Source organism: Meriones unguiculatus, chromosome 3 (assembly GCF_030254825.1).
Source record: "Meriones unguiculatus strain TT.TT164.6M chromosome 3, Bangor_MerUng_6.1, whole genome shotgun sequence".
NCBI lineage: Eukaryota > Metazoa > Chordata > Mammalia > Rodentia > Muridae > Meriones > Meriones unguiculatus.
This window is the reverse complement of record NC_083351.1, coordinates 120,530,627-120,555,628: the sequence shown is the minus strand read 5'-3', so window position 1 is coordinate 120,555,628 and position 25,002 is coordinate 120,530,627. Positions and strand designations below refer to the sequence as shown.

Here is a 25,002-nt window from a genome sequence, read left to right as displayed (position 1 = left end):
AGTCAAAGGCTCACGATGGTAGGAATGGGTGGCTGAAGCCGCAGCTCCTCTCCTGGTGGACAAGGAACAGACTGAAGAAAGGGCCCAGGGACCAGGCATATTCTTCAAAGGCATGCTGGATGACATAATTTCTTCAGCTGGGCCCCACATCCGAACAGCCCATTCAACTGTGAACCCATCAGTACATTGATCATCTGATGAAGTTAGCAGTTCTCCATCCAGTTCCGTCTCAGTGGCACCGCCAACCGGGGAGGACAGCTCCAACACACGAGCTGTTGGGGGAGGGGTGGACTTCACATCCGAGCCATAACTGATCTTGTTTTTTATTTTTATTACATTAGTTTCTTTGGGATCCAGACATGATTCCCAGTGACGTGAGTTATTCATTAACAGTCCGAAAGTTATAGACATAATACATGTGGTAACCAGAAAAACAGCACTAAGCAGGTAGTTAGTCCATTGTTTAGCCCAAAATAAGTTCGTTTCATTAAAGAAAATGCCATACATTTATTCTTCCTCTGTGAAAGGGAAAAAGTCACCATCATCCTTTTCCGGTTGATCTTAAATGTCATCTTTGTAGAAGGGGCTTTTGTCAGATATCCATGCCGGATGACTTGAACTCTTCAAAATCTACCAGTGCTTGCCAAGTGAAATATCAACAACAAATGGAACAACCAGGGTATATATATTTATCACTTTCTAATTCCCCGGAGATGCATTTCAGTATGATAGACAACATATTCTTTTGGTGAAATGGTACTCCGGGCAAGCAAAGACATGGGCACATATCACATCTATTCATTCTTCAAAGCCATTTTTTTAAAAGCAAAAATGAGTTCATGTTTGAACAACACAGATTCTCAGCATATAACTCTACTCACCTAGATCAGGCTGTATGCCTTACTGGGGGAGGCGGAAAAATCTAGAGTGTCACAGTAACAGTGTGTGCCCCTCACCAAGGGGAGATAGGATGCAGGGAGAAGCAGTTTACCTAGTAGGATCACGATGCACAGGAGGATAGCCACCAGAGCCCCTGTGCTCAGCCCCGTGGGGTGGATGAGGGCCTCGGCGTGGCACGACTGCATGTTCCCATGGTGGTCACATGCACAGACCCGGACAGTCACTGTCCCAGTGCTGCTTTGGACTGGGTAGTCGTTGTCTGAAATGACCACAGGCAGGAGATAGGTGCTCATCTCGTGTCTGTTATAGCCATTTCTCCGAGTTAGGATTCCTGCGGTGTTGTCTGGAAGCAGAAAGCAAAATGGTGAGCGTGTATGTGTTATAACGTTGTGATGGAAATTAAGATCCGTTCCCATAGGGGTGAGACTAAAGGGAAGGTAAGAAACTCACTTACCTTTGTTATCTTGTATGGTAAAATTTGAGCCACTGGCTGCTTCTGGGGCCAGGGAGAAGGAAAATTGGTGTCCACTGTAAGGATCATCCTTGTCAACGGCATGCAGGGTCTGAATCAGCTGAAACAGAAACCATAAAGTTGTGCTAGAGGTTTCATGACCCAAAGTATTTCTTACAGTTTTTCAAGAAATTGCTTAATTTTGTAGTTTGTAACTTAATCAAAATGATTGTTCTTAAAAGTGATCAATGCATTCTATTCAAAGGACTGGCATGTTATTAGAAAACCGTGGAGCCATGGCTACTTCTTTGGTTTGTGATCCTTTCTGAAAACTGTGTGATAATCACCCTGCATGCATTCCACTATACACTGAGAGCCAGCTCCTAAGTTGTGACAGTCTGAATGGTCTCTAGACATTGCCAGATATCCCCGTGGGCAAAATCACCTGGACTGAGAAGCACTGCTGGAATGACTCAATGATCATGACAGCTTTGCAACTAAACAAAACACAAGTACTCTGGACAGCCTAATTACCTTCTTTTGCTCATAGGTTAGCGACTTGGGAAAAAATTATAAAGAAAAATAATATAAAAAATGCAGTAATTTCAGCTTCCCACTTTCCTCTGTACTTTCATAGTACTTTCCTGTTTTGATAAAGTGTAGCATAATTTCCCTGTCACAGGCTGCGAAGACCTATTTCAGGTGGGTGACAAATGGGTAAAGCAATAAAACATTCATGAATTTGTATTACTTTACAGATGGGCAATGTAAATAAGTAAAACTGTGAATTATAGACAATTGGGTAATATGTTCTAGTTATTATTTTCAAGTACATATGCAAATTAAGCTATCTGTTCACCAATAAAGATTTTATTCCAGCAACACTGTGACTAATCTATTTTAATGAAAACTTAAGACTGATTTGGAATTTGCATCAGTCTTGGAGACTGATGAACCTCCAGCTCTTAAAAAAAAAACCTATTTGTTCTCTTATGCAAGTTAAACATTCGTCTTGGTTATTATTTATGGCATTAATATCCTTGGCATACACTTCATAGATAATTCAAGATGAGCTCTCTGCTGTGAGTATCATCTCAGTTATTAGATCTAAATTAATCTGATTTCTAATTTAAAGGTGCTTTTAAAAACACAACTCACCTGATCTGCCTTTGCTTTTTCACAGACAAAGGTTTCATAGAACTCAGCAAATTCTGGGGCATTGTCATTGACATCAAGAACTTTGATATACAGAGGCACTCGGCTGCTTTGCTTTGGATTATCTGACACACACCAAAAAGAAAGAAATAGGCATTTACATGTTGATCGCCATTTTCCCCCAGACAACAACCACCTACTTGGTCATTCTCATTCTTCCACACTAATCCCCCGAACAGCTGGAGGACAGACTTGGCTGGTGTGAGAGGCAGGAGTTGGTAGCTCACGCTTTCTCTATCACACACTTAACCACGTCTATTTGAATGTCCATTTAATAAGACCTCACTGGACATCTGTCACCTAATATGGACTGGTAATTATTTTGGGTGCTGGGACAGATAAGGAGCTAAATAATATAGTGAATTTTAGGTATGCATTCCATTGTGGAGAGAAACACACTAAACATATGAACATACGCTGCCCCAGATGACGAAGTTAGGCAGAGAAAAGGGATGGAAAGAGATGGAGCTGTTGTGTTGAGTGGGATAACCATGGCTTCTCAGAAGCATCAGGTTCAGATGTGACTGAAGAGGAGGAGTAATCTGTGTGAAAACTTCTAGATTCCCAAGGAAACCTGACAGCAAGAAAAAGGTTTTGGAGCAACTGAGAGCTGATTTTACACAAATGCTCGGAGTTTGAGTTATTCAAGTTTGTTAACAAGTTCTGACAATAGTATTCCTAAAATCTCTGGCGTCAATTTTTCTCACACTATTCCCCCAAAGTTTACATGGCTGCACATAAATTGTGATTTGTCTCTATCACTCATATTTTCAAATATATTCAGGAAACAGTACATTCTAAAACCAGAGAATTGTAGGCATAAACCTAAAATATGCATAAAATGGCTACTTTAGTAAAGTATTAAATTTTATGTTTTGAAAACTGGTCTTTTTTCAGTGGAAATTTATTTTATAATTTTTAAGCTTCAAGAGCTTGCTGTTGTTAGTGTCCATGCCAGTCCCTTGGCACAAACTCTAAAATCCAAATTCCTATCTAACGATTGTCTAATGAGGTGCCCTTATCACAGTCAACGCCAGCCTCGCCTCTTGCCCACCCTGCCTGTTTGTCATTCCACCCACTCTCCTTCAGAGACTTCACGTCTCATGAGTTATGTTGACAAAATGGAACTATAATAAACCATTTGATATGGAATATTTCACAGCAGATATCCAGCTGAGATAAAAGTGTTTAGAACTTCAGAAATTAAAAACAAAAACCAAAAGAGCTACACTTCAGAAGCCTATTTTAAACACTAAAATATTATTTTAAAAACTATCCTTTTTATGTGCTCTTGTCTAACACTGCTCTCAGTTCACATTAACTCCCATGGAGTAAAATAACTTCATATAAAATGTTTTTTTTTTTTTTTTCTGGCACTGTTTTTCTTTGTGTTGGATTTCATGCGGAGTGCCATAAAATTCATTCTAAACATTTTATTGATTATTTGGTGCTTTATATTGCTCAATTTGATAGACTACATAAAAGTGCTAATTTGTGGCTCTTCATTTGGTAAAGATTTTGAAACAGAAATTCTAAAGAAGGCTAGAAAGAATATCTAAAAGGTGTTGGCTAATGCCTACATTTTGAAGACATAGGGCTGTACCTATTCCCTTGCTTCCTCACATGTTTGAGAGTCTATGTTTTCAGCGGTATTTTGTGACTTTTTAGTTTATAATCTTTGGGAAATTATATCTACATGTGCCTGTTCTAGTTCACTTGATATATATATATAATATCTATATTTTATACTGTATAAAACCTATATATTTATCTGTAATCTCTCTCTCTCTCTCTCTCTCTCTCTCTTTCAGATTTTCCTATAGCCCTGGCTGTCCTTGAACTCAGAGAGACCCACCTACTTCTGCCTCCTAAGTGCTGGGATTAAACTCATTCGTGTGTGTGTGTGTGTGTGTGTGTGTGTGTGTGTGCATGTGTGTGTATGTATGTAGACCCAAAACTTCTGTTGGGTGCCTTTTTCATCACTATCCACCTTGCTGATTGCTGAGTGCATTCCTAACCTAGCTAGCCAGCTTGCCCCGGAGACCCCTATCTCTGCCTCCCAAATGCTGGAATTATAGGCAGCCACCACATCTACCCAGCTTTTATGTGGACCTTGGGAATCTAAACTGCAGTTCTCACATTTGGCCAGCAAGCTCTTTTCCTGCTGGGCCATCTCTCCAGCCCTGACAGATGTGTGTTTTTGTTTCCAAATTGCAGAACTTTCAGTTTCTCTCCAACTAAAGTTAACCAACACACATTTAGAAGAAACATCATTGCAGACCTCCCCCGGTGCTCTTTCCCTCAACATGTACAGAGCAGGGCCGTCAATATGAGTGGGCGGCTCTGGCCATGCTTGAGCAAGCCCTCACCACGACGCTCACTCCATCAGTGGAGACAGCATTGATAAGGCTGGACTTACTAATCTCTGTCGCTATCACTGTGATGTTGTGCCACAGCAGTGTTTCCCGGTCGAGCAGCTTCGATGTAAAAATCGAACCATTTCCAGAATCGATGTTGAATATCCTGTCCATATCTGTGTGTCTATCCACAGAATACCTAAAAATGCAGGGTAGAATTTAGAAAGGCTTTCCTTGATTTGCCCTTTTCACATCATGATACTAATCCAAGAATATCTTATCTATTAATTCTTCCCACTCGTAGTGTGTTTAAGCGTCTGTAACTGTAATGTTAAGCAAAATATTTTGATAAATTAATCTTTACAATCAGCTTGAATAGTACACTTACTAGGCAAGTTGTGTGATTTTTGAGATCACTACTAATTTCCTTTTAATGTGCAATTAGAACAAGTCTATTTTAATATGTAATTTAGGTCAAGTTTATGTAGTAACTTCAGTTTCTTATGGCTCCGTGTGTGGAGTGTGTAGGCATGTATGTGAATGTGCTCACACACCATCAGAGGTTGATGCCAAACCTTCTCATTTTCTCTCCTCCTGTTCACTGAGATACGGCCTCTCACTAGAACCCAGAGATGACTGATATGGCTGGTTTGGCTAGCCCGCTCACTGCAGGGATGCCTAGTCTTTACCTTCAAAGGACTAGAATTCTAATCAAGCTGCCATGTCCGCCTGTCCTTTTCGTATGCTCTGGGGGTCCAAACTCCAATCCCGATTCTTTTGTGGACCATTTCATGCACCATTTCCCCAGCACATATTCTATTTTTAAATTAATTTTTTAGACTGGGGGTAGGTGGAGATGGGAACAGGAGGGATCAGGTCTGTGTGGAGGGGTGGTGGGGGTTGAGAATACTGAGAGAGATGACTGGAATTGGGGGGCATTTTGGGAGCACAATGAAAACCTAGTGCAATGAAAAAGCCATGGAATGTACGAGGGTGGCATTAGCTAAGACTCCTAGTAAGGAGGGACATGGAGCCTGATCCAGCGATCCTCTGTAACCAGGCAAGGCCTCAAGTAACAGCCACAAAGCCTGCCTATCTACAGATTGTCATGCCCGCAGGATGTGCTGGGACGGGAGCCTAGCATAACTGTCACCAGAGAGACCAGAAAGATTTCATCCAGAAACTGGAGCAAATGCAGAATCCCACAGCCAAATATTAGGCAGAGCTTTGGAGGTCCTGAGGAGGAGGAAGAATTGGAGGAGCCAGGGGATCAAGGATACTACAAGAACTTTGACAATAGAAGCAACTGACCAGGACGCAAGTGTACTCACAGAGATCAGGGAGCCTGTATGGGTCTGACCTAGGTTCTCTGCGTGTATGTTATGGTTGTGTTGCTCAGTGTTTTTGTCCTGACAGTGGGAGTGAGGCTGTTTCTAACTTCTATGCCTGCCCTTGGGACCCTTTTCCTCCTACTGGGTTACCTCATCCAGCCTTGATGTAAGAATATGTTCCTGGTCTTATTGGAGCTGTTTATGCTTTATTTGGTTGATGTCCCTGGAAGGCCTGTTCTTTTCTGAGGGGGGAGGTGAAGTGGGGTTGGATTAGGGGAAAGGGCAGGTAAGGGGAAGGAGCTGGGGGGAGAGAAAGGAGGGGAACTGCAGTCAGGATGAACTATATGCTAGAAGGATAAACAAGATGGAGAAAAATTAAGGTTTAGATCTTCAGAACATTAATGTAGGTGCTTATATAGGGATTGGTTACTTTTCTATTATCCATTTTATTTAAAAAATCATTCTGTTTTCAGAGACAAAAGATGCCTTGTGTGGGTGAGAATGGTAAGGTAGGAGAGAGTGGAGATAAGAGATGGGGTTAGAGTGAAGTGCAGAGTCTAAGCAGAAGGATGGGCTGGCTATAGGAAAGAATTGGGGGGCGATTCTAAATGGCATGTACCCACGGGCTCCATGCAGGGTAGCACCATCGTCTAAACTGTGTTGAAAAAGATGACTGGCTGAACTGAGGAGGTTGGTTAGATAGTCCTGTCACAAGATGTTGGAAGAGAAGGCAAAAACAAGGCTTGGGGAAGAGTCAAGGCTGCATTTTTGGCATGTGGCGAGGGAGGGCCTGAGGAGCAGACAGCAGAGAAGTCCAAGCTGAAGCTCAAGGCAGAGAACCGTTTGGACAACCTGGAGTTCTCAGTCAGTAGGTGTGGAAAAGGGAGTGCTGAGGGCAGTGCCACTTAGATACCCAACAGGGACAGAGAGTGACTGGGCAAGCAGGTGCAAGGGCAGAGTGAGGGGTGGAGACGTGTTTATGGAGAGTTGTGGAAACTCAAAGAGGGCCCAGAATGCTATCTTAGAAACCAAAGTCAGACAGCATCTTCAACCCTAACGCTGATGGCAGATTGGGAAATGTTAACTTTTTTTAAATATTTTTTTTATTAGTTTTAACTACTTTAAGATTTATTTAATTTTGAAACTGATTTTTTTTAGGATAGCCATGTAAGGGGAACATGTATGTCTGTATGTTTATGAGTGAAAGGGTATCAAGAGAAAAATCTGGAGAGACTTGATATTTTAAGATTTTTTTTTAGGAAAAATAACTTCCCATTTCCAATGCATTTTCAAAACTTATGTCATGGAAGGGGTTTTAAAATGTTGGATTAAAAAATTGGCTTAGTGGAAACACAATTTAAGTAAACAATCCAATTATGAGACATATTTAGAGTTATGAAAGCTCTAAGAAAAGATATGTCATTTGTAATAATGTACAATCCTCAAAATTCTATTTCAAAGGATTGTTTTTACTTAAAATATAAATAACAAGATATAACAAACAATATATTTTCATACTGATATTTGTCATTTAGTTGTCTAAATGAAATAGGTATTCATTTATTGCTTGCTATTCAAAGATTTCGGAAGAAATTAATGAGATTCACACGGGCCATTATGTCATTAGGTCTTAAGTTTAGTATCAATATATTTAACATAGCCTTTTTATCCTTAGAAGGGCTCAAACATATTTAAAAAGCTATCTACTGGTTTTGACAATTCTGCCATTCCAACAATTTTGAAAAATTTAGGCTAGAACATTGAACTTACTTGATTCCCTTTCTTTATTTTGAAGATGAGTGATAAACATTTATAATATACTGTTACTTCTCAAAAAGGAAGTTACTGTACTCATAGACGGTGTGAAATCTAATACTTATCTGACTACGTTTTTTCCTCATGAAAAGTGCCAAGCTTAGTAAGTCCTGCCTTGTGCTTTTCTAAGCTGCTGTAATTATAGACAGCACTCATCTTTTACTCTTTGTCTCAGCCTGGTGGCACAGTTTTTAAGTTTTACAAATAATTATGCTTTTCTATCAAGCTTTGAAATAAACGGGAAGTAGTGAGGAAGTTTTAGTTGAAGGCAGCTTTAAATTTTAAAGAGAGAAGATTAACTATTTAGGAAATTCCAAAATTTATATTGTCTTCTCTAATTGGGAGATTAAAAATTAATGGAAACCCTAAAATGTCTATATTGTTTAGGAAAGATGATTATAGACAAAGCTGTATTTTCTTTTTGTTGTTATTTTCTTTCCTCTAAAGTAATTTCAGTTTATATCGGGGATATTTATTGTCCAGAAACATTAACTGTGATCATTGCCAATAGGAAAGAAGGCAATCGGCCTCTGCATGGCTGTAGCGGATGGCTTGACCTTTTCCCTCGGGACTTCATTGCATTTAGTGATTAAATGATTTGTCTTGTAATGGTTCCTCAAGTGAGGGAAATTTGTTTGGTGGGAAAAAAAGCTGCATTTGCATGTAGATTAAAAAATACTTACCTTATTTTTATTTATGTGTATGAGTGCATGCACATAAGCTGGGGTCCCTAAGGAGGTCAGAAGGGTGCTTCAGATCCTCAGAAGCTGGAGTTACAGGCAGTTATAAGTCACCTGATATGAGTCTCGGGAACCAAACTTGAGTCCTCTGTAAGAGCAGCAAGTGCTGAGCTATCTCACTAGACATAGACGTTTTACATGGTAGATATTTATAGTGACATGTTTTTTCTTGTATGTATTATCAAAAGACATTGTGATAAAGTTATAGTAGGAAATTGTTTTGTGATTAAAGAGTTATTAAAGATAGTGACTGCATAAAAAAAAAAAACCTCAACCTTTGGGAAATTATTTGTTTGACCAACCTAAGATAGTCTTATACAGTTGCTCGGTGTTTATATCTAGACTAACTGCAGACTGCGTATAGTCATATTCTTTATGTAAGAATAATTTTACCCTGTAAGGAAAATCACTGGAATATGCATTGATACACTAATGTAATCTATGTATGTTTCTAGACTTAAATCTATATTTATACATCAAGGCCATATGTACTAAGGGAAGGCTGGCAGTGAACGTCTTTAGCATGAACCAACAGCCAGCCCAGCTTACAGGCTAAGTACCTCCATTCAGAACACAGAGAATAATGCAGTGGGTAAAGCTGGTATTTGGTTTAAAAACTAATATAAAAGTATTTAGCCTAAATTTCCAGAAGAAGTTAAAAACGTGTTGATCTATCAGAGAGGTAACTGAAGCTCATATTTGTTAACTTCCAGCATTAATGCTTTTAAATTGGACTTCACACTGACTTGCTGAGGTTCCCCCTCCCAACTCCGTGTAACTGGAACGAGCTGCAATGAGCTGTACAGTTGTGAAAGTGCCTAAGGTGCATGTGCTGTGGAAGTGAAAGCCATCCTTCATTTCCCTGATTACATTTACTGGGCCCACGGAGCTCACACCAGGCTGCGCTGGTGGACCGCAGCCCTCTTCGGTGTGTCAAAGATCTTCCAGTAGACGGGTGAAACACGGCTCTGTGTGCCGAGAGTGGAGAAGACATCTGTGTGTTTCAGGTGTGAGGGTATCAGGAGATCTGACTGGAACAAAGGGCAGTGGCTGCTAGAGCACGTTACTGGTTACCTACAGGAACATCCACACCACTGACAGAATGGCCACTTAAAGTGCAGTTTGGGATGACGCAGCTCTTCTATTCAAAGCTTCCAGATGGCTTCTCACCTCAATTAGCTAAACTCAGGCTTTACCATGAACCATAAAGCCCAGTAGGACCTGTGAGCTCCACATTGGCAAACCTCCCTGCTGCCTCCCAATTAACCTCTCCCACCTCCTTCCACTCTCTCTTATTTCCTCCCTCCACCTTCTCTCTCTTTCTCCTCTCTCTTCATCTCCCTCCTTTCTGTTTCCTATCCCAGCTCGCCATTCCCTCTTCTCTTTCCTAGATGTGCAGACCTCTTAGCCACTGCCGCATTAGAGGAAGGTGGCGCTAGCGTAGACCCCTGTCCTTTTCCCCTCTTGCCGGTCTTCCCCAGAATTCTACACGGCTCATCCCTTTGTTTCTTTCAAATCTTTACTGCAGAGATTTCCTACTAAGAAAGCTGAGCCCGGTCGCACCGTCTTAGACAGTATCCCCGCTAATTTGAGTCTCGGAAGTGTCTTCACCTGACCTCCTGCATATTTATCCTTTGCTTGTTTTTCTCTGTGCGCACTCTCTGTCGCAGATGTGGTATAGCTGCCCGCGTTCCCTTATCATAGGATGTGCATGTGGCAGGGCCCCTCCTCAGAATACGCCTGTGGACTCACTGGCAAGAATCTCTACAGACTTCATTTTATTTTATTTTTTTCTGCTTACTTTAGCTAAGGAGAATGATTTACATGACAGGACTCTGATTTAACACCTTTTTCATTTATTCCACTGAACTACTAGGCGAGCGCTGGCAGTTGGGTGATTCTAGGCTTTGCATGTGATGCTAGAACCCCCAAGTTGTCAGTGGCCTCAAAGAGCAATGAGGCTTCATTGCCACATGATTTATAACTAAGGAGCCAGCAAAGCACAGGGAAGACGGAGCTTGTTTACATAGCATTAATTTGGATCCTACCCTATTAATTTCTCCAGCATTTCACAGACATATCATGAAATGCTTCTTGTTTTTATTTACATATGCAAAAGGAAAATTATTCATCTGAATGGGGCATAATTCTGCCTCTAAGGATTACATGATAGGTCCTCCAGCACTTGAAAAGCACAGTGCTGTCAAGCCCAGGGGCTGGTGTATTTTTGTGTTGCACTCTTTAGTAAACCCTCTTAAACCTTACCAAGAGCCCCGGTCAATCAGCTGCATCACCTCGCATCACCTCGCTTTAAACGGCTGTTTTTTCTTCTTCAGCTTTTGTGTACTTGAGGGTTTATGCTGTTGCTAAAATACTACTTATGCCGTGAGCAAGGGCAGTTAAAGGTGCTATTTGGAGCAGTTTTTCAGGAGAATACAACTGTCTAATTGGAAAAAGGAGTCCTCTTTTCTATGGAGCACTTGGGTCTTTGGATATAAAAATGGACTTAACGCGAGAGGTGGTGCTGAGTGTACTCACTTGACGGGATTCCTGGCAGCGTCAGGATCCTGAGCTGAGACAGAGCCTACGGTTGTGTTTATCTGAGCATCCTCTCGTATTTGTAGGATGTAGGCCATTTTGCTGAACACGGGAGGCTCATCCACATCGTCTACCACAATTCTCACCGTGGCCGAGTCTTTGAAGGGACCCAGGTAGAGGAATCGGGGTTCGACATGGGGGTTGGAGGCTTCCACCTTGAGGGTGTACACTTTCTTCTTTTCAAAGTCCAAGAGCTTCAGAGGAAGGTGATGCAAGACAGAGAGGCAAGGCAGAAACCATTTTAGTGCAGATCTCTGATAAACGAACACGATCGGGCTGCTTACAGAAATCAGCACACGTTAGTGCAGTGGAAGGCAGAGGTGTCAAAGATGAGATTAACTTCCGCTCCCCGCCCTCCCCCCCTCTTCCTCCTCCCTCTCCTCCTGGGTTGTGAAAGAACCATGATAGAAATACAGCCTGAAAGTCTGCTGCCGCTGAAAAGTGGGTGCTCAGGCGCTAGGCATATGGGGCAGGAAGGGACCTGGATGCAGAGATCTGTCTCATCTTCTCTCTCCCTCTCCTCTAAACTACTTTGTGTTTGAATAGGGTGGGTTACCAGGGACAGGCTGGCAACATGCAGTAGACTATTTTGCTAGGGGTTCTCACATCTGGCTTTATCTGCGGGGTGTTTAAAAATTGCCAGTGCCTGGTAGAGATGGTCATCTATAATTTTCAACATCTTCAGGCAAGGCTGAGTGTAGCCAGACCCACAGGCTAGCACAGTGAGTCTTTCTTGACCATTCAGACTGAATAAGTTGTTCTTGCTGGAGTTAGTAAAATCTTCCCCTGATATCCTCATAAGGGCGCTGGGCTAATTATTTGCCAAAGAAGGCAGCGATCCCTATTGTCAAAGACCTTTAGGAAAAGATTTTTCATGTGGAGACATGGTGAAGCCAGTGCATATTGCTGACTTGTAGTTTTAGATGATATCATGACAAGGCTCACTAGAAACACTATTAATCAAGACCCTGGCGAATGCGATTTAGTTGGCTAGGCAAAATTTCAGTTTGAATCTGATAAGGCACAGAGAAAATTAAAAAGGTTAATGCACACTAATGGGCTTCCTAATCATATCAGGGTCTAAAACATTGGTCTGAGTATCACTTAAGCATGTTTTATTGTGTTTCTAGATATTCAGACATATTCTTGTAAGGGGAAATTTTCTCATTATTTACATCCACCATGCTTATGTTCACCAGCAGTCTGCAGCTAAGGGAGGGAGAACATATTATACTATACATGACAAAAGGGAAATCAATGAAAATTAGCCTAAATCAATACTTTTAGCCCTGAGGCACACTTTTTTTTTTTTTTTTTTAAACCATGGCCACACTTTGGTATAGTGCTCTGTGGTGCCAGGGAATTTTGAGAGGTCAAGGTCAAATAGTACAGGAGTATGCTGGTGAAAAGGAGGAATTCAGAACCTGAGATCTGACCTCATGTTCCAGATGTTCTAGAAAGTAACCAAAGGAGTCACGTGCAATTTCCTCATTTGTTTAAATGTGTGGTCTCCATCTTCTCTAATTCAGGTCCTCTTGCTCCCTGTGTGCGCTAGCCTTTCCTTCAAAGCATGCTGCACAGTTTTCAGGCGCACGTTCATTTGTTGGCTTCCTCGCTTCCTCTCGGATTCATTCCCGGCTTACCGGTTTTAGGACAGTGGACCATCTGTAGTAAGTGCCATGGCAACGCCACCACTCACAGCAGTGTGTGGCATTGTGTATTTTATTGCTTATGATGTTTGTTTCATCGTCTCTATGCTTTTCATTTGTTTCTTTTATTTACTTAGAAGAGTTTTAGTAGAAATTTATCGAAAGCGCGGGTGTAATGAATATATAAAAGTACTTTTGACTACTAAAAGCCAACCCAAGAGATCTCAGTGCAATTAGAATAGGTGTGTAGAAAAAAGAAAAGAATCGGTTTACAGGAGATGGTCACTGTCCTTGGTAACTTGGGAGCCAGAGGGAAGCACATCGCTGATCAGACATTAAAAGATTTTTCTTATTTGATATCTATGGAAGTTGTACGAGCACAGATAAATGCTTCCCCCACCCCGCTAAATAATAGTATTTGGAGTTGAAGAAATCTAATAAGGAGATGTGTTTACATCTCCTTTTCTATATGTGGATGCTTATGTGTGTGCGTGTGTGCGTGTATGCATGTGCACTCATGTGCAGCTTGTGTATTTGTGTGTGGAGGTCAGAGGTCAACGCCATGCCATCTGTCACTCAACCTTATTTCTGCTAGACTGCCTGGCCAGGGAACCTCCAAGATCAGACTTCATGTGGGTGCTGGGGCCTTACTCATGGAGTCACTTCTTCAGCCCCAGGAATTATAACAAATAGCCATATTAATAGCATTACCTTTTTGACAGTTATAATCCCTTCCTGGGTTTCCTGGTCGGTGATGACATCAAACATATCTTGTCCCTCCCCATCTGTGATGCTGTACTCGATCTCTGCATTTTCTCCCACATCAGCATCACTGGCTTTGATCCTGCCAATTGGCGTTCCCGGTGGAGAAGACTCCGGGGTCTTAAACTGGTATGTACCTGTTAATCACCAAACAGACGAGTGAAGCAGAGACTAGGAGATGCTCTATCATAATGAGCCATCTGCTCTTACTGCAACTAGTACTAAATATGGGTTTAAATATGGGCTTAGCTGAGGTTAAGTACTATATTGTTTCTGAGTTTGTTTTCAATACGTACATATCTTTGATAAAATTTAACATATAAATTGGGCACAATAACAAACTGTTGGCAAGAGCTTATTTCTTATTAAGAAAAGACAGCAAGTATAATAATATGTGACAATAAGGATATTTTAAATAATGTTTTTGGACTATGGTTGACAACAAGTGAGGTTCCAGAAAGCCCAGTCATGGCTGAAGGGAGCCAGCTTAAAGACCTCACTGTGGATGGAGACAGACATATGCTTTCTTCAAAATAACGAATGGTACCCTAATCTCCTTATATCTTCACTACCATGATAATTAGACTCCTTCTATTTCATGGCCTGTCTCTTTGCAAATGGAGTGTTTTCTTCTCATTCTGTAAATAAGCTTCCAAATTCATGGTGTCATTTTGAGACTAAGTGGAAGAGGAGAGTTTCAAAGGCCCCACAAAGAATAAAGAACTTAACCTGGATTGACTTGAAGCCAATTACTATGTGTTCTTAACAGAGCTTTTTCGTGATCTTGCTAATACTAGCTGAAGGTGGAAGCAAATTAAAGCAATTTGAAAAAATAGCCAAATAGTCATGCTTTGACTCGTAATCAGAGATGGATCTGCATTCAGGGTTAGGGCAATACACTGAGCGATGACACTCTTTACCTTTTTCCCTTTGAATAACTCATTATTAATTTCATTATAGCATTGTTTCCTATGTAGATTTTCAACACACACACATATACATATATATACATATATATATATTGGCATATATGATTTTGTTTTTGAGACAGTGTCACTGTATAGATCAGATTGGCCTCAAACTCATAGAAATATGCTTGCCTCTGCCTCCAGAGTTCTGTAATTAAAGGTGTGTATCACCACAGCTTTCAGCATACATATATTTTTACTTCTAATCCAAAACTTTGTAGATAATGCTCTTTTTTAAAATATCCTCATGTTGCAAAATTAGTTTAAAGACAAAGATGTGAGTTTCAGCTTAAATCTGACAGTCTTGCAGGTCATATATTTAGAATGTGTGTGTTTGTGTGTGTGTGTGGGGGGGGTGTATGTGTATTAAAAAATATCCTAGCATCAGTGGCGAAGCTGCCTTCTAAAATTTATTCTACTTTATAAATTTATTCTCTTTTAAAAAATATGCTATTGTTATCTGTTATAATTTGCCAGTTATTCATACATGATTTTGGAAAAATAAAAAATGAAAACCACCAGACGATGGCACCATTGAAGTATAGGTCTTCAATGGTGCAAATTCCCAGAGTATTGGGCTCTGGCTGGTAAAATAACAAAATGGATTAAGTGTTTATCTAGATTGTTCCGCACTCTCTTCTCCCTTGATTTGGCTCGTGGTCTCATAACACGTAACAGGCTATGCAAAGAAACAGCAGGACGAGTGGCCAGTCCCCATGGAGCCAAGAGCCAGAGACCCTCGAGCTACCCTCTGCAGGGCTGCGTGCCGGTGAGCATGCTATTTTTATTTTAGGACTTTGTGGAAAAAGTTTTAGTGCTCAAAACTTCTGCCTATATCACAGATTCTTAGCTAGTCTGTTTTTGGCCTCAAGCCAGCTGATTACATATTTGGAGAATAAAAGATGAAACTGTTTCCTATTGATCATTTGGATCTCCCTTACTAAGGAAGCCTGTATTAGCTGGTTATCTTTTTAAAAGTGCCATGGTAGAGTAAATGGGTTTTCTTCTTCCTCCCTCCCTCTTCTCCTTTCTCTCTCCTCTCCTCTCAATCGTCCCTCCCTTCCTTCTACTTCTTTTAAAAATATTTATTTTTAATTATTTTTATTTCTCTTTATGTGTGTATGCCTGCATGTCTATATGCCGTGTATGTGTGTAGGTATCCACGGAGTCCAGAAGAGGGTGTTGTATCCCCTAGAGCTGGACTTACAGGCAGTTGTGAGGATCCAGTTGAACCTGGATTCTCTGGAAGAGCATCAAGTACTCTTGCCTAACTGCTGAGCCATCTCTTTAGTTCCCTTCTTTAAGAAAAACTGGGGTCTTCTTAGGCAGGCACGGGACTTTTTATGGAGCACTAGCCTGGAAGCTGCCACAGCTGCCCAAGTGCTAAGATTATATGTGTGAGTCACCAAATCTAAGCTACATTTTCTACTTAATGATTCAGATGACCTTTTCCGGGGAGCCTGGTCACAAAGACATCTATTTTTGAAGGAAAAAAATTGCATCACAACCACTTCCTACTTGGGTGGCGGCATGTGAAAGTCTAGCATGATGCTCAAGAGAAAGGCAGAGTTCATGTATGTTGTTTTCTCTTCTCTCTTGATCATATCTGAGATGCTTTTCAATATCTCAGTTAACCATAATGTAGAAAACTCTTTATGACTACAAATGGATTAAGAACATAGCAACTTCTATGGCTATATGTTTAGAAATAGGAAAATGATACAACCTTTCCTTGCAAAGCTTTGTGAGCATTTAACAGAAATTACATGCCTGATTAAGTTCACAGAAACATAAAGTCAACTTTTCCTAACAAATAGCAGCACGATCGTATACATATGCTTTGCTCAAGCAAATTTATAAGGAAAGTGAAAGCAATGATGTTGCTTTTACAACAGCGGCCATATCAGGAATCACTCTGCTAATTTCCAATGGCAGAGCATAAAGTGTTCACACTTCTTGAGCATAAGTGGTGTTTTCAACTCATTTAAATAATTTTAATAAAAGTGCCAGTTTTTCCTAAGTCCAGTGATTTTGACATCAGTGCCAACAATGGACATATTCTTAAAGTCAAAATTGTTACAGAGGCATATTGGAGAAACCCGTTCAATCAAATGTCCCTACTCTGGGGGAAACGGGGTGGGTTGTCATTGACATCTGTCAGCGTGATGTTCACGGTCGTGGTCCCCGACAGTCCTCCCATCTGGCCGCCCATGTCCTTGGCTTGAATCACCACTTGGTACTGCTCTCTGTTTTCCCGATCCATGTTGAGCAACGCTGTCTTGATGATACCTATGGATGTGAAATTGAAATTCAGGAGTGGAAGGGGAGGCATTAACAGTATTTTATGGAATCATTTATTTATGCAAACAAATGTAGACTGTCACCCACAATATGCAAAACACTATGCAGATGTCACTGTGATATAAAGATGATTATACACAGCCTTTCTACTGAAGGAAATTACAATCACACAGGGGGAGAGATACTCGTTAAAAAGCCTGTAATACAAGGAGAGTGAAAACAAGTACAAGGCAGAGCCTGGGCAAAGGAGGCTGCGGTAGTGCAATGTAACTGATACAGGATGACACTGTACAGCATGACTGTCACATGACAGACAAGGACGTACAGCACTTGCTGCTAGATAGAAAGCACTGAGGTGTATGGTGAGCATATCAGAAAGCCATATGCCTGAGCTGACGCCAGAGTTTCACATTATCAACTTGGCTAATTGCTCCTCTAGAGTGCCTACTGGTAATGAATGTTCTGTGGGTTTTATAAACCACAAGGCTATGTGCTAAGGAAAATGGCCTCAGGTCCCTCTCAGTTATGGTCTTGTGTGATCCTTGAGAATTTGGGTTTTCTTACAAAGAATGAGAACATCAATTCAAACAATCCCTACAGTAACCAACATATTAAAGGTAGGTTAAAGTTATCCCTACAGTTAGGCAGTTGGATAATGAGTTGAAAGAATTTCTCAAAGTTTGCCTAATCTCTGCAGAGTGTTTATGCTTAAATTAACTTTCTTTTAAGAACCACCAGAGTAGGCTTTGTAGCTCTCTCTGCTCTCACACTCTCATGCTTAACCACTAATGAAGCTGAAAATATCTTTTCTTCCTTTTTAACAAGAATGCCTCAGACAACAGGTCAATTTTATTCCCATAGTCTTGGCTTCCAGGAGCAGCAGCTTTCTCTTCTCCAAATAATAGTTCTGCTCTTTTTAAACACAGGAAATCACCTTAGCCTTTTGTCCTTTAAGTAGAATAATTCTAATTTTTCATCCTCATTGTTTTTCAACTCAACATTTTCTCCCTCCTTGGGATTCTTTCCAGGTTCATTCACCTTTTAACACATAAATTTCTAGCTGGATGTAGTAACCCAGGAAAGCTCTGGCTGAAAATAAAGGATGTTGGAAAAATATATAAAAGGAACTTGATTCCAAATATGTATAGAATCTACTGTACAATACAAATATTTTCTACTGAAAAAATATACCACCAGGTAGTGTGGTGCTTTTGACAGAGGCGCTTTTGTATTGTGCATTATAGGACACACGCGTGCTCCGTATTGTGGCGAGGTCTCAGCACCTACATGCTATTTATAGCTTAGCAAGCACACACAGTCAATGGTCGGTTTGTTCTGAGTTAACTGACTCTCAGCCCAGATGCCCCCGGAGAACAAGGCTGATATCAACTAACTTGACTAAGCATTTCAAAAAGTGCCTGAACTCCAAACATCCACAAAATGAGTGAAGACAGCAAGAAATGATAATGATGAGAAACATGGGCATCACAGCTCTCAGAAACATGTCTGGCCAACTGACCAGAGGCCAGGACTGAGCTCCAGAATGACTGGCTGCCTTTGTTATGCTCCTTCTCTGCCCTGTGGTCTGCTGGTTGGAGATGAGATGGAAGACCATTTGTTTTTTTTAGGATGTTAATCAACTGCCTTCTCAGATTGCCAGCTCTCTGTAAAGCAGTTTTAAAGATTCAGTTCCTGTCTCTTCTCATTGGCATCTGTGACAAGCAGCAGTGAGTCCAGCATCCCAGTTAGGCTTTGCCGGGCAAATTTTTAGAAAAATAAGATGATGTGAAAAAGACTCCATAAGGCAAGGTGATTTGTTGGAGCAGGGATGTGTTGGACAGGAGAGGGTAGACTATGATGTCAGAATGCATCGTAAAATACTAATGGTGTGACAGAGCCATGGTTCAGTTCTTGCTCATGCTCTAAGCAGGCAAACAGGGATTTCTGTTCATAGTAACATTCTGACATCTGGGCTGAGACCCTATCTCAACAAGGGTTTCCATGATCACTGTGGCCAGGGGAAGAGGTGTGACAGATTGTGCACAAATCTGCTTGGAAGTGACATGTCTCACTGCCACCTTTTATTTGTGCAAATGTGTCCCACGGTAACCTAGCTTCAGAGCAGAACAGAGAGAGGTGTAGCACCGTTAGGTAACTAGAAAAAGAGAGGAGAGGACTCAGAATGGTTGTGTTTAGTTTAGGCTTAGTCACTCTCTCCCAGCATCATGCCAAACTGGATGGAGAAAGAAAGGAATGGCTCTATCCCATACGAATGGTGTGAAAGACACATTGTCTTATTTCTTTATTAAAATGATCTGGATGTCATGCTTACAAATAAATCATTAGAGTTTGGCAGAGGAACGCAGGGAAAATCCAATCATGCTGATTGTTTTTATTAAACAATACGCTAGCTCAGCTGAGCATGCCAGTTAAAATTATGGAACGTAGCCTAGAAGATGAAGAAAGTAATCTAACCTGTTTCCGACTCCACTGAGAAGTAGGGCTGTCCCTGCAGGATGCTATAGACAACCTTAGCACTATTCCCATATGTTGGGTCATCAGCATCAGTTGCAGTGACTTGGACCACAAACGTGCCTGTAACGACAAAAACGTGACTGAAAACAAAGAAGTGCATGTGAAGAAAATTAGAAGAATTAAATTACGTCTTAGAGTCTGTGTGTATTTGTGTGAATGCGATATCTCACACTTGCCACTGTGCATGAATGGAGGCCGGAGGACAGCTTATAGAAGTCATTTCTTTCTTTCCCTCATGTGAATCCTGAAGATCAAATTTAGGTTATCAGACTTGGAAGCAAATATCTTTATGCACTGAGCCATCTTGCTATGCTGGTTAATTTTTTGTCAACTTGATACAAACTAGAATTCCCCAGGGAAGGAGGAATCTCAGTTTAGCTGCCTCTATTGGATTGGCCTGTAGGTATGTCTATGGGGCATATTCTTGATTGACTGTTGATATGGAAGGTCAGAGCCCACTGTGGACTGTGCCACCTCTGGGCAAAAGGTTCTGGATTTGTGTAAGAAAGCAAGCTGAGCAAGCTATGGAGGGCAGGACAATGAGCATCACTTCTCCATGGTCTCTGCTTCAGTTTCTGCTTCCCGGTTCCCATTGTGGTTTTCTTTGATGATAGATTGTAACCTGAAAGTTATAGTCTTTTATCCCAGTTATATAAAGTCAACTAGAATACCAGCTTCTATGACAAAGAAGTGGAGAACCACAGTACAATATATGTTGCTAGGAAGCCATTGATCTTTCACTTGAAAGGGAGGAGGTTCATATCAATGGATGGTGCATGGACTAGGTTAAAGAGAAGAGCAGCCTTGGGTAAAGGTGTGTCCTACCCATGTCCTGTGATGGGATGTGAGTGGAGTCTTGCTGCAAGGGTTCTTTCAAGTTACCTAGGACTAGGGTAGGTTCCTAGAGGCAATCAGGCTCTTTAATTACTTTGCCCATAGGAATTCTGTTAGCGGTCATCTAGTGGGTAGCTACTTGAGAGTTTACTAGAAATCCTATGTGCCCATGAAGCCACAAATGTAGCAGCTGTTGTGATGTTAAATATGCCAGTTTGGGGACAAAGCTGAATAGGATGGAAACACACCAGGAAGTGAGGATCCAGATCAAATTTGTCCAAAGCTCACTTTGCTTTAAATACTATGACCAGCAAATAACTTCACTGTTTAAACTAGTTTGAATCAGGTTTCCTATTATAGGCTCTTCAAATATCTGATAATTCCAAGAGGCTGAAAGATTTGAACCTTTAAAAATGACAGTTTAGACAGATAAAGAAATAGTTAGGGCTGGCGGCAGAGTGCATGAAGGAAGCTCTAGGTTTTGCCCCAACTTCACATAAATCAGGTGTAGTGACACACACCTGTAATCTCAGCCCACAAGGAGGTGGAAATCGGAGGATCAGAAGTTCAAGGTCATCCTATGCTACAATGTGAGTTCAAGGTTAGCCTGGGATACATGTTTCAAAAAAAAAAAAAAAACAAAACCAAAGCAAAACAAAAATTAGTCGATTGTGATACGACTCTGTAAACACCTGACAGAGGAATTTCAAGTTATAATGATTAAATGTAGAAAGAAAGCTACAGTGCATTAGGCTGGCATTCTTACTTCGTGGACCCTTACCTAAGAACTCTGGAAGTATTCCTACCCACTATAAAGGCCATGCTAATTTCATGTGTGTGTTTGCATGTTTGTTAGATGGGTGAGATATTCCAAAAAGACGCTGCTCTACGGCTGCCTTTTGATGTTCCTATTGGATGAGCAGTGGTAGTCCTATCTTTGGAAAGGGCAGGGAAGCTCCATGAGAGAATATGAGAATTTTAAAACTGCCTTGGTAATGGCTAAACATTTCATCTCTTAAACAAACAGAGTGCACTGTGCTAGGGTTGGATGCGCTGACTCTCACTGTATCATGCTGAGATATGAGACACAGTATCCGCCCTTGCAATTTGGCAGGTTAAGTGGCCAGAGTGAGAGCCTTCTGTGATTTTAGAGGGAGAGTTAATGGGAGTTAAGAGACACCCAAGTTCTTATTTGCATTAATGTAAGTCCTGCTTGCCTTTGGAGTGTGATTATCTGGTGTTCCAAGCACCCGTTAGGGGCGGCTGCTACAGCAGGGCCTCTATGCCTGTTTTCTTATTTAATCCTCATGATTATCCTTCAGAGTAGACATTTATTATTTATTTTTGTAGATGCAGAATTGGAGGATCAAAGAAATCGGGATCAGATAAATCAAGTAATTTGCCCAAGGCTACCCTGCTGGCTATCAGTAGAGACAGTCTCAAATTAGGAAACTGAAGCGATACTTTGGATACTGAAGCGATCTTTATGCCTTTGCTCTTGTCCCATTACTTTTATAAACATGTTTTTCAAGACTCCTTTATCTATGCCAGTAATGACTTACAATAACGATGGATATCAATATTACTGTGGACGTTTGCAAATTCTCTAGACATGTATTTTGGGCTTTTTTCTAAATATTTATAATGTATATTTAATTCTTCCCTGTCTTTAAAAGTGAGTGACATTCCCTAAGAGCAGTGCAGGGCATGGGCTTGCAGAACCCATTACAGTCATTCTGGGTGGTGCTGGTAGGAAAGATATTTGTTTCATTCCTCCTTTTTGTTTTTTAAACTGCTTACAAGAAAAATATCCTTCAGCCCCACCAAGAGGTTCCTTAATAATAATCTCAACGCCCTTCTTTGCTTTCATGATGGCTTCAGATTTTCAAACCCAGCAAATTAGCTTCAAATAATGTGACAATTTCTTGCTCGGGGGAAATGGATGCTTTACAGTCACTGTGCAGATTGAATATTTTCCAGATTTTGGATCTCTGAGCTCCAATATACCTCTCATCTAATCGATGCAACTACAGAAAAGTTAATCTGTAATCTCATCGTTTTTGAAGTTGGCAGAAAAAAATAAAAACAACTTTTCACTTTAGTATTTTGGAGTAAGTCACTGTCTTCTATGAAGTGTTTTAAAGCCTCTAAGAACCACATCAACAGAACTTTCTCCTGTCTTTAAAACCTGTTTATCTTCTTCTAGCTTAAACAAATTTAAGCCACACAAATTGAACTTAAAATTGGTAGTGAACTTGTGCATAAAATATTAATCCTCTATTAAATCTTATGGGCATCTCTACTTGTTTGCATATTGCATATGGATTTGAAAATAAAAAAGCTTTCTTAGAGTCTTTTCCCCAAATTCACAGTTTCTTAACGAACTGCTATTATTATTATTATTATTATTATTATTATTTGCTTATTAAACAAATTTCTCATTACTCTGTGTTTGTGTGTGTGTGTGTGCCACAGAATGGCTGTGGAAATCAAAGGGCATTTTTATGGAATCCGTTCCCTCCTTCCACTTTCACATGGGTCTGGTATTGAACTCAGGTCATTGGACTTTTGAGGTAAGTGTCTTTACTTGCTGAGTTATCTTTCTGGCCCTGTCAGTATTTTTGAGGCTGGACTGTAAATGCAAGCTTTTATTTTTAACTGGTAGGATTCCCCCCTCCCCTTACTTTTCAAACTAATTGTGATGTTGACTAAGAGCAATAGACAAGGCTGCCATCTTTTAGTTTGAGAAACAGTGCAGAGAAAGCAGTGAGGTGGTCTTTCTCTCTCGCAGTCTGTCCCGATCCTTTCATAAGCTTACAAACTTACCGTTATAGAAAATACCATTTTCTTAGTTACAAGATAAGACTAGGGTGACATTAGATAGTGAGGTGCATTTTTGGGATTTGGCTTCTAGAGTCTTTCAGTTCATTACATCTGTCCCAGAGTGCTTCCTTTGGTGGGTGTGGAGACCCCTACTCTGTTGAATTTGCATCTCACTCACCAACATCAGCCATCTCAGGGACTGTGGCTGTATAAACGTCCTTGGTGAATATTGGCTCATTGTCATTGATGTCATGGATCTTGATGATGAATTCAGACTCAGGCTCTACGGGTCTCCCTGTCCTTCTGTTGATTGCTTGAGCTCGAAGGATGTAAACAGGTTTTTCTTCCCTGTCCAGCCTCTTGGTGGCCTGTATATCGCCTGTGTTTTCATTGATAATGAAGAGATCTCCTGCTCCATCTCCTGAAAGGATATATTTAAGTGATCCATCTCCTCTATCCTGGTCTGAATGTAACTAGTGTAGGGAAAAAAAAATTAAAGAAAGTAAAAGTCAAGCATATGATCCTAAACTGTTTTGTTTTCACCATGCAGTCTATGTTAACTATTTTGTTTTGATATTCAATAGCTTCTAAAGGAATGAATAGCTGTTACTTACATAACCCTTCAGTAGAAAATACACTAGTGAACACATTTTTTTTTTTAGTTATAGAATTTTCTAGAATAAAATAGAAAATTGGGTGATATTTTTTTATTTTGAGGAAGGGAAAACTAAAGATAGAAGCAATTTTATTTATGTATTTATTATTATTATAATTTATTTATTTATTTATTTATTCACTCTACATCCTGGTTGTAGTTACCTCCCTTCTCTCTTCCCAGTTCCACCCTCCCTTCCCAACACCCCTCCCTTGTTCCTTAGAAAATGGGAACCCTTCCTACCCACCCATCCCAGCACACCAAGTCGATGAGGACTTTAAGTGCCCAAGAACATGTAAGTTTGAGTGGAGGGATCTTTTCACTTTGGAGGTCATACCCTGTGAGCACTGGCCCTATGGCCACTATGCACACGCAAACATCCTCAAAGGGCCCTGCTGCTCAAAAGGACTCTGGCGTTTGCATGAGAGACATCTGGGCATAGTCTGCCTTTGGGTGAATTGAGGTGATGACCTTGGGCGATGGTGGTTATAGTCCACCTCCTGGGAAGAAGTGACAGTTGTTTGTTTCACTATTTAACTTAAAGCATCCAACAGACCCCTTCAGTGTTGCTTGCCACAGTACCCCCAAACTACCCCAGTTCCTTTGAACAATGACATCTGGCATTTGGATTTTAGTAGGAAATAGGAAAAGGCCTTCTGATGTGCAGAGACACGTGTCCTCTATGAGGCAGTGAGACCTGAGCACCTCCTATCGCCAGATCTTGAAAGTAATCAAGCTGGAGGTGATGGGAGCTTCAGTGTCCAAGAAACAGTCCAGAGAAAAGTACAGAATTGAGTGGGTGCCTGGATGCTATGAGACAGAAGGCGATGACCCTCAGTAGGAGAAGCAGTTCCTGTTTCCTAACCCAAAGATCCCTTTTCAGAGCTGAGTTTCCTACATTCTTTTTTTCCCCTACCCAGCAAGAGTTTAGGACTCTCAGAAGTCTTAACTCTTATTCCCAAATTTTCAGAAGGTGGTTTCTTGTTAAGGACTGTTATCAGCCGGAATCACTGGCCTCAGTGATCACAGACATGTTAGTCACAGTGGAAGCTCCAAACAGTCTTTCAA

At 40.8% G+C, this 25,002-nt stretch overlaps 1 protein-coding gene across 3 annotated transcripts in view; it reads right to left on the bottom strand.

Moving 5' to 3' along the window:
* Cdh6 (cadherin 6) overlaps positions 1-25,002 on the bottom strand; it is a 144,766-nt gene that overhangs the window by 11,333 nt on the left and 108,431 nt on the right. For 2 of the 3 annotated variants that reach the window (XM_021633731.2, XM_060380435.1), the window contains exons 3-11: positions 23,458-23,752; positions 19,563-19,682; positions 16,908-17,075; positions 13,768-13,955; positions 11,348-11,601; positions 4,986-5,122; positions 2,510-2,631; positions 1,355-1,472; positions 992-1,243 (exon numbers count right to left, since the gene is read on the bottom strand). In XM_021633731.2, the coding sequence (XP_021489406.1) occupies positions 992-1,243; positions 1,355-1,472; positions 2,510-2,631; positions 4,986-5,122; positions 11,348-11,601; positions 13,768-13,955; positions 16,908-17,075; positions 19,563-19,682; positions 23,458-23,752 (1,654 nt within the window). Of the gene's footprint in view, positions 1-881; positions 1,244-1,354; positions 1,473-2,509; positions 2,632-4,985; positions 5,123-11,347; positions 11,602-13,767; positions 13,956-16,907; positions 17,076-19,562; positions 19,683-23,457; positions 23,753-25,002 lie in introns of all 3 variants that reach the window. The other variant, XM_060380436.1, reaches the window with a different exon arrangement.